Below are 10,392 nucleotides of genomic sequence, written 5' to 3' on the forward strand. Positions count from 1 at the left end.
CACGCCCAAAGCTCATTCTTGTTTGGATCTGCAGGCTAGCACCCGTGAGTGGTATATCGTCGAGTCAATTCGAAATGCAACTGGATGCATGCCTTTCCATGCGAGACACTGTGCCGTCATGATGTTACTGAAAGCTACCAACAAAAACTTGTAATCAACTGTGGTTAAAACATCTTGTTATTTGAGACATCCGAAATCATGACGTTATTCGTGCCGCGGGTTTATCTTCTGTCACATAACCATGTACGATTTGACTGTCACGTAACCATGCACGATTTGACACAAAACCTGAAGCTGTCCAACCTATTTTTAAATACAGTACATACATAAACGCTCATTTACAAGTATATATATTTATTTTTATGAACGCATGGGTCCTTATAAACACATCCGTAAAACTGAGTCGACATATTATCCATACATGGTCAAACGGGTCGTGTAAATCGAGCCGACTCGATAGCACTGAGTCGACATATTATCCATACATGGTCAAACGGGTCGTGTAAATCGAGCCGACTCGATAGCACGCCGGCCTGGCCCGACACGCTTTAATCATGCTCGTGCCCGGCACGCAGCACGTCTCGGGCCGTGCCTGGACCTGAAGGCTGGGCACGCGGGTCAGCACAGCCCGTTTAATTTTTATTATATATTTTTAGATTTTTTAAATATATATATACATAATATACAGTCCAATGGACCTAAAAAATTAAGCTCATAAGGTTAAAAATATACGACCCAGCATGCTAATCGATCAACATGTCATCCCGCTTAATAACCGGACCGTGCCTGAGCCTGCACGCGTTCAGCCACTCAGTTTCAAGCAGAAGCTAAAAATTTCGAGCCTCCAGAAGTCACTCGCAAAATACATACCGGCATATCAACTGGGAGGAGGGGTACCGGAATTGAAAAATCAAAGTAGTGTGAAATTATTTGGAAGAAAAAAACTCAATAATTAAGAGAATCATTAGCGCATAGGTATCTCCTACTTATTTCCTCGTAAACTAAAAAATCCAGTCGGACAGTCTGGATTGAACGAGTGATTATGGTATAGACATAGATAATTATGCACCTGTTTTGTAAAACATTCAATCTAAAAACATTACTAGTCTGATACACACAAAGGTTCAACCGTTTGAGTCACATATGCCACAGCACACCTAAAATGTGTCTGGAAATGACAGAATGTTTCAGCCTATAGTTTGGTATAGAACTAGCAGAGTAACAGTGAAAAAGGGATGCTACTCGACCGAATATGTCCAACAGGCGGATAGCCAGCAATGACCAACAAACCTAGCATCTCGAGGCTTCACTTCAGGGTACTTTTGCTGTAGAAGAGACATTCGATTCCACATTGCTGAAAAGCCCAGCACAAACAGGGTGTATATAATCTGCATATGCACCGGGTCCACCACTACTACATACGCCTCAAGGACATCCCATCATCCTGCAAGTAGGGTGAAAATGATTTCAGTGGAACATTTCAATGGATCAACTATAAATCATACACCCTCTGTACCTAGTTCCCCCAAACTACAAGTATTTAGGTACAGAGGAAGTACAAAGGGAAAAAATGCAACAGACAGAGGCACTTTTCAAAGAATTGTTTCTCATGTTCTATAATCTGGTAAAAGAACATATACACAAGAAATGCGGCGGATATCAGTGTTATTAATTGTAAATATGCAGTAGTTGGTTTCGATAGTAAAGAAAGTACGTATGACATAAATAACAAGTTACAAAAAAAAAGTATATTTGGGGAAAAGCATTGTTAGTCCTTTCTAAAAGTCAAATCTTCATCTTCTTTTTACAGTTGAGTGCAAAAGAAATGCTAAGAAAGCGCCACATCGTTTCAAATCCTTTGTGCCATCCAATGAGCATTCAATGAGACAAAATGTATCTTTCAAGTTCAGAGTGTAAGCTATATAAACAATTCTAGAGAGTTCTCCTTTACAGATTAGGCTATACCACAAACTTCTATAATACTCTCCTTTAGAGTCTTGCATCGACCCGCCATAGGCTCTCTCTGTATATTTTATGAAGTAAATCTGTTTTCGAGTCGAGCAACTAGTCGCTGCTTCATGATCGACTTGGATCCTCGACTCGCCTCCTGGCTTGAGTCAAGCGACTCAAGCGACTAGTCGCTGTGTATGGGTCAAAAACGACTCAATTATTGGGGGCCCCATCTGTCATATTTTTTTACTTATCTGGTTGCCCATGCCCTCCTGGAAACCTAGATCGATTCATTCTCCCCCCACCCCGATCCAACCCTCTCCTTGGCAGCCGCTGGCGCCCTGGTCTGCTCCTCTCCTCCCATGGTTGCTGCTGCTGCTGGGTTGCTCCTCCCCTCCTCCGTGGTTGATGCTGCTGCTGGTGTGCTCCTCCCCTCCTCCCCTGGTTGCTGCTGCTGGTGTGCTCCCCTCCTCCTCCCCTGGTTGCTGCTGCTGGTGTGCTCTCCCCCTCCTCTCCTGGATGCTGCTGCTGGTGGCGTGCTCCTCCACTGGCTGCTGTTGCTGCTGAAGGTGTGCTCTCCCCCTGCTCCCCTGGATGCTGCAGCTGCTGGTGTGCTCCTGCCCTGGCTGCTGCCTGCTGTTGAGTCACGACTAGTCTAGAGCCCCCCCCCCCCCCCCCAAACGACTCAGCGACTCAAAAACGTGGAACTAAACACGATTCTGGGTACTAAAATTAAGCATGCATCTGTCAATTGTTCCACATTGTAGACCCGTTACATGCAAGAAGGTTCATCATTTAAGTAGTCATTCTCCATTCTAGCCATAAATGAACAGACTCGCACAGGAGCCACTATACTGCATTGTAGCAAACATACGCCACTAGCATGACTTGCTATGAAGTGTGGCTAAGCAAAAATTTAGCAAGAAGAGTGGCAAAGCTTGGCAAAATTTTGAACCTATAACATGAGCGATAGGAGTATTGAGTGTGGCAAGCCACAGTTGTAAAGATGGCAATTGGATCCATGGTTATGGCTGCCTGTGGGCACCCGACCCAAATGGGTAGGGTATGCGCTGTGCTCTTTACCCATGGGTTGTACCCATGGGTAACCCAATTAGTAGTGGGTAGGGCATCACTACGAGTTTGTGCCCGTGGGTTATGCATGGGTCACCCGACTAATATTAATCCTTATATATTTTTATTTTTATTTTACATAAAATGTGAGCATTTTGGTGAAGATTTGTCTTAGAGTAAAATGCATCTATCTTGCTTTGTTTATTGCTCGAAAGAGATCAGCCCATAAATGCACTAAATGCTAGTACCTAAGTAGCTTCAACGGAGCAACACGTTGGCCAGTTGGGTTGTTCGAAAGAGATCAACCCATAAATGAACTAAATGCTACCTTTTTTTAGAATCGACTAAATCCTACCTAAGTAGCTTCAATGGAGCAACACGTTGTCAATTGGGCCTCCAAAGCAAGCGTATGCTGCTTTGCATGCACAACAGCAAGGAAAATATGCAGCAGGCCAGCTGCTTTAGTACCACCTCGCCTAATCGAGCGCACGGGAGGTGGAGCCCTGCGGATATATGACTATATGGGACTAGAAGAAGAACCAATAATCATCTGTTCGGAAGTGCATGGCGCCAAGTATTGAGTATGAAGTAAGAATTAAGAAAAATACAAAAAACCCGGTGGGTGCGCAATCGGTTTGGTGACCAGTCGGGTTGCGACATGGAGCAGCAGCGCGGATAAGGCCGGTGGCCGGCAGGAGCGGTGCAGACGAGCCGGCGGCCGACGGCGCCGCAAAAGGCAGCAGCTGCTCGGACGAGGCCGGCGGCCGGCAGCCATGGAAGAAGACGAGCAACCAAGTCCAATAGGATCCAACACACAACGCTGAATCAAATCACTGTGGATTGTACGGGAGTGTAGCAACTAGCCAGCGGCTGGATGTGAAGCTCCTGTAGCTGGAGATGGACGCAGGCAAAAGCAGAATCACGAGCCGGCAGGAAAGAGAGCAACGACGGCCATGCAAGAGATTGGATTGGGAGCAGCACGAGTTGTGGCGTGCGGGAAAAAAACCTAGGGCTCTAATACGATGTTGAGAATAGCAACTTAATATTATTAGAAGGTCAAAACCAATATATATACATGTACAAGAGGATGCCAAAAGTCTAATACAAAAGGCCAAGGGACATCATCAATATAACTCTAACAGGTGCCCTTAAAGATACATGGACAGGGTTGTTCATAGGCGCTGGACGATGATGGGTTCATGCATGGGTCTGGTGAAGGTTGATCAGACGAAAACTGACCCGATTGCCATCGTTACACAGTTGCGGTGCAAAACAAACATGGACCTACAAATACGTAGTGTGCGGTTTGCCTAAAGTTACGAGTGGCAAACATCGGCTGGGAACCAAAAGTCCCATAAAGATGACAAGACTGCACAAGCATTACTTTCTGTACTATCTAATCATAATATGACCTCACAAGATTATTGATTCCCAGTTACCACGTGCCTAATACTTGAGAAATTGCATCACAGCAAACACGCCAGCAGGAACAGAAAGGAACTAAAACAGACACATCAGAATAGCTGTAGTGAGACCAATTCAACAACCCTGGACTTCGAAAAGAACTCATATATGGTGACTTTACCGTGCCAAATGTGGCACATGAGCATATCAGTGCATGGTCCAGCAAACCAACAGAATGGCAGTAAAGTAAATATTATATAAACATTAAATACTTTCCTGTTAGTACACTAACCTAAATACGTATACAAAATGTATGCACCCAAAAACCCTGATCACCTAAACCATGAGTCCGTGACCTGTGCCCATGCCATTAGTCTGTTGATTAAGGAGAAGAAACTAAGCATATCAAGTTATGCTCACCATCACCATAAAGCAAGTTATGTTTGCATAATACCCACAGTTACGGTTATGTCAATCAGGCTCTAAGAACCCTCCAAATTGTGAAGAAGAGAAACCTTGGTGCCAGTTGTAATACTTGGTACAAATTGGGCATTAGTATATTAAAGAAGATTAAGAATGATACAAAAATTTCCGGTGTTAGATTCAATAACTAACTGCCAAGCCTTCAGGACTGGGACCCATCAGAACTGGAGAGGCATGGAAAACCTAGCCACGTGTTTCATAATTCCACGATCGAGAAGAAACCGAATGAGCCAAAAATCAATAATTTTGCTTATATACACCAATCCATTATTATTAATAAACCCAGAACAGCATATACGCTTCCGGACACACGTGGCAAAATTTAGAGATAATGATAAAATATACGTGAACCTAGGTTTCACTTTATTCAATTCAATTTCGGAAAGAAAAAAAAGTAGTTCCATTTAAGGAAACTGCATTGATTCCTTCAAGATACTGCAATGCTATTGGATATCAGTGGATGATCTACTGTCAATATTTTGGTAGTAATTCCATGCAATAATCATGTGAAGTGATAAATTACCTCCTAGAAGGTTAAACTCTGTGAAGCTCAGAACGAGTTCATTTCAAGGCTGTATGTCCGCCGCTTGAAAAGAACCTTTGCCGCTGTTCGATATGGCTCCTCAAAGGCATCTGAGATCCAGCTAGCTCCTGCTGGACCAGCAGCCTCAACCCCTCCCCCCTCCCTCAGCACATCGTCACTTGGTCTGATCGCCACCAGCGTGGCGCCCTTGAGCAGTACTCCCCCAGGAAGTTCAATATGCGGAGCATACCAAAGTCTCATAATGAGCGCTGGCATGAGCGTGCGGTGTGAGTTGCCAGAAACCGACACAGGCCGCACTCGCAGCTCCTGTAGCTGCCTCTTGTCCATAGTGAGCACACCCTGCCCGTCAGCATCCGTGAGGTTCAAACTATCAAGCATTTCATGATCAGCGATGATTGGCTGCAGCAAGTAATGCCGAGCCGATGCAGCAATCAGCGAGCTGATGGTCCAGACTACGCGGAGCCTAAGGCCCCCATTCGTATGGAGCGACTCGGGGATGCTCGCCAATTCTTCAGGCTCCCTGCTGTCATCAGGAGATGTAGCCTCGCTGTCCGCGGCATCAGGGGACGACATTGGCGGCGGCAGCGGCTTCGACGACACGGAGGACGCGCCGAGTATAACGCAGCTGCCGAGGGTGGACCCAAAGTCGGCCTTCCACTTGAGGAGCACGCCGTCGTCAATGCCGAGCTCGCCGGTGGGCAGCTCGATGCGGAGGCTGCGGAGCTCCTTGAAGGAGCGGAGGACCTCGGAGGGCGAGTGGTGGGAGATGTCCCCGGCGGGCGGAGGCGGCGAGGCGGGCGGCGGGGCAACGGAGCGCCGTGAGACGATGGCCAGGGTGGGGGAGAGGATCTGGCCGAGCGCCTGGATGGGCCTGACGATGCCGCCGAGCACGAGGCGCGCGATGTGCGCGAGCGCGCCCCGCCCGCGCGACGGGGCGGCGGCCTGCGGGGAGCCGGCCGAGGAGGGGGCCGGCTCGTCGGGAATGACGCAGTCGACGCGCACGAAGACGGAGTCGACGAGCGGGACGAGCGCGTGGAAGCGGCGCGAGACGAGCGCGCAGCGCCCCAGCGCCTTGACGTCCCCGATGCGGTTGAAGACGTCCAGGAGCACCGCGTCCGGCAGCCGGTCGAACTGGTCCTCCTCCCCCTCCTCCACCACCTCCGCCGCCGCGGACGGCCATCCCTCGCGCCCTTCCTCCATCGCCCCCGCAGCCAAACCAACGGGCGGCGCAGATCGGGATCCGGGGGCGGGGCGAGAGTGAGTCGGTCGCGAGTTGGGGGATTTCTGGTGGAAGAGGAGCGAGCGGATAGTCGGCACGCACACGCACAGCACGGGGCACGGCACGGCGGCTGCGCGTGAGGTGAGGCGAGGCGAGGCGAGGTCGTGTGTATACTTGGGTTTCACCCCTCTCCTCTCCTGGCTTGGCCCTTGGGTGGTGGGTGCGGGCGGGCGGGCGGGCCGACGACGTGTCACGTGTCGGGCTCGACCGCTGATCGCGGAGGGAATGGGGATCAGGAGGGGCCACCCCACCCCGCCGTGGTGGCTTTGTGGTGCAGGCAGGCAGGCAGGCAGGCGTTGGGCTCGACCCCCGACCGACCGACCTTGAAGATGGTGGCGCCTGAACACGTCGCTCTCGGACCAAAATTCCGACGGCAACCCAACGCCAATGGGGGATCATGACGTTTCCATGGTTGTTGACCTCGCGTCGCCGTGCCGCGGTGCCGTGCAAGGAAGGAACAACAAACCCCGCGGCCAGCTGATGGAGACCGGGATGTCGCAGGCGCCTCCGGAGCCGTCCGAACCTCCTGACGCCGACGGATCAGATCGATCGTACTACGTGCGACCGCGAATGGCTCCGTAGCCCATTCTCAGGTGGTTTGGGGCGATCGATGGGAACGGAATCTGAGCGGAGACCCGCGGTTACGACGATTAATAAACAAAAGGGAACCGGAGCAGCTGTCTGTCAGAAAAAACAGCTCGATCGACGGATCGATGGAGCTGACGAGATGCGCTGTGCCCTGTGCGAATGGTGGCTGCAGCAGCGGGCACGCGACGAATCTGGCCGCGGAACCTACGCCGCCGCTTCGGCACCGATCGATCGTCGTCCCCGCTGCAGGGCAACGTGCGCCTCAGGCCAAGAGCGTGGCTGGTCGGTCGTGCGGGGAGATCGATGGAAGCTTCGGCGTCAAGCGAAGGCAGCGGAGTGGATCTTATTCCATATATACGCTAATGCTAATCAAGTGCGCTGGTTTGAGCTTGAGTGTGTTTTGACTTTCTTCGTCGAATGGATATATACAGCTTGCATTGCATCCATGGTGTTAGAGCATCTCTAGCTATAAAATCAATCAATTCATAAAACGCGTTTATAGTTTACGAAGAAACGGTTTTGCGGGCCGGTGAAGATCAGGATAAAGTTAGGCACCATAAAATAAAGGGGACTGATCTACGCCGGCGCGCCGGTCCATACTTTCGGCCCGCCGCGTGCGAGCCCCAGGATCCACCAACCCTGCATCGTCCGCGTCGTTGGATCCGCATGCAACATTTTCCTTCCTATGCAGCAAAATTTCGATGCGATGCAACAATTTTTTCAACGATTGCAACAAAAAACAAAAATTATAGCAAAAAAAAAATCTACGTGATCATAGCAAAAAAAGAAGCTGATGGTGTGTGGCAGCAAAAGTCAAACGCCGGTTGTAGCAAATATTTACGTGACGTGTATACAACTTTTTTAGTGAACGGTTGCAGCAAAACATGATGCCGGTTGTAGCAAAAGTAAAAAAACATCGATTGTAACAAAAAATCCGATGAACTCGAGTTGCAACCAAACGTATATGCAGTTTTTTTACTGGGACAAAAATAGTAAAAAAACGCTTGCAGCAAATATGACGCTGGTTGCAACATATTTAGACGAAAAATGTTGCATCCACTGACCAGCGAAGCACGCGGATGGAAAAAATAATGCATGGGTCCACACGCGCAAGGGGGCGACCGGCGCATCGGTTCGGCCGGCGTGCGGGTGGGAAACGATTCCCTAAAATAAACTTATAAAAAAGATATTCGTAGAAGATGTTCTTTTTACAGGTCGGCTCGAGCCACGACGGAACAGACCCCTAAAACTTAAACTGTAAATCAAATTTTCGCTTATATTTTTTCTCACGTCTTCTTATTCCTCTCACCCGTGTCCATGGTCAACTAAATTTATTCCTAGATACGGAGTCACTGATCCCTGAATCCATTCAGGAGCTAGCTAGCTAGCTTCTCCGTCCACAAATCCATCCAGGAGCTAGCTAGCTAGCTTCTCCGTCCATGAATCCATCGAGGAGCTAGCTAGCTAGTTTCGGTGTCCACGAATCCATTCAGAAGCTAGCTAGCTAGCTCCGGTCGCGGAATCCATCCAGGAGCCCGGAGCTAGCCCGCCGTCGACGTCGAATCCGGCCAGGACAAGCAGGGTGGCCGCCAGGACAGGCGGGGCAACGTCTGAGGATGAGCGGCCGACATTCGGGGACGTCCGGGGCGGCGTACGATGGACGTGGACAGCAGACGTGGACGACGGACGCGAAAGTTTCCGTGGTAGCTCGACTCCTACCAACTGATTTCTCTCGATACAGGGCATCGTAGAAGCGGATGCGAAAACTGCGTTTTTGCACATCGAGAGGAGCTTTTTACCTCGTCCCGTAAAAATATTTACGGGTCAGGCGCGTTTGCAGGGTCTGATTGGACAATTTTTTTTCACGTGGACCTATATTTTGATGGTTATTTTACAGGTCGGAACATTATACGAGATCTGATATAGATGCTTTTACTAAGACTAGTAACATTGCACGTGCAACGCACGTGTAATCGAAAGTTCAATGTTTTGATTATCCAAATTGATTTTGTCTATCACAATGGTTGCCACAATAACATGTCAGGTTTTTATAACATTTGGTCTGAACTGAAATCTATAACAATTTAAACGGAATTTCTGTTTAGCAAATGCTCTTTTCAGAAGCTAGATGTTTTCACGTCGTCATCTCGTTGCCTCGAAAGTGTCCCTCCGACCATAGATCATTTCCTCTGTGGCACTCCTCTTTATGTCCCTTGCACCGCCTTGGATTTTTGAACATGTTGGTCTCTTTCTTCAGTGCCACGCATAGCTCTACCTTCCGCGTCACGCCAACAATAAATTGGGTGTCACCAAGAGATTTTCTCCACCTCAATAAAGCACATGGAGAGAGGCAAGCTTGAATCTTCGGTTTGAACACCACCTTGCCAACCGAGTTAGGTTTGGTCCTGTGCAAGAAGGCCATACCAAATCTGCTCTTTTTTTATCAACAATGATTAAATGTACAAACAACATCTTCATAATCAAACACGACAAAACATTGCCGAAAATAAGGACATACTCTCTGGAACTAAAAAGTTCTTACTCGAGGCAATGCTCGGCTTCACCAGTTGGTTTCCTATCATCTCTCCTAGTGGAACATCACGCAAAGTGGTATCTCTAGCAGTATCAAGCATAGCATCATCAGGCAAAATAGCATCTCTAGCAGTATCAGGCAAAGCAGCATCAGGCATAGCATCTCTAGCAGTATCAGGCATAGCATCTCTAGCAGTATCAAGCATAACAGCATCACAAGCATCATCAAGCACAGGCGACATATCAAGATTTCTAGCAGGAGGTGATGTCGCAAACTTACTCATAACTGAAGGTGAATCAAGTGCAGAGCTAGATGACAGTTCCTTACCTCCCCTCGTAGTTGAGGGCAAGACTTTGGTTTTCGGATCCTTCAGATTCTTCATAGTGATCAGCAGATATAAATCCCAAGTGACTCAGAGAATATAGCAATACTTCCCCAGCAACGGCGCCAGAAAAATGTTGATTGGCAATCTCTGGCAATGGCTAGACGAATGCTGTTCTCGATTGCTCAACAATTAGAAATTGTCTTGCAATGACCCAC

General features: G+C 48.6%; 1 protein-coding gene across 1 annotated transcript; it reads right to left on the reverse strand.

Annotated features, from left to right (window-relative positions):
* Positions 1-1,040: 1,040 nt before the first annotated feature.
* On the reverse strand, positions 1,041-6,853 carry LOC123444521 (F-box protein At5g46170-like). Its single transcript, XM_045121256.1, has 2 exons — positions 5,432-6,853; positions 1,041-1,444 (listed from the first exon to the last, which is right to left on the reverse strand). The coding sequence occupies exon 1, from the start codon at positions 6,650-6,652 to the stop codon at positions 5,459-5,461; it is 1,194 nt and encodes a 397-aa protein (XP_044977191.1). The 5' UTR covers positions 6,653-6,853; the 3' UTR covers positions 1,041-1,444; positions 5,432-5,458.
* Positions 6,854-10,392: the final 3,539 nt, after the last annotated feature.

Source organism: Hordeum vulgare, chromosome 3H, assembly GCF_904849725.1.
Source record: "Hordeum vulgare subsp. vulgare chromosome 3H, MorexV3_pseudomolecules_assembly, whole genome shotgun sequence".
Taxonomy (NCBI): domain Eukaryota; kingdom Viridiplantae; phylum Streptophyta; class Magnoliopsida; order Poales; family Poaceae; genus Hordeum; species Hordeum vulgare.

Excerpts from the sequence above, each read along its gene's own strand:
- LOC123444521 (XM_045121256.1), bottom strand. The coding sequence starts at position 6,652 with ATGGAGGAAGGGCGCGAGGGATGGCCGTCCGCGGCGGCGGAGGTGGTG.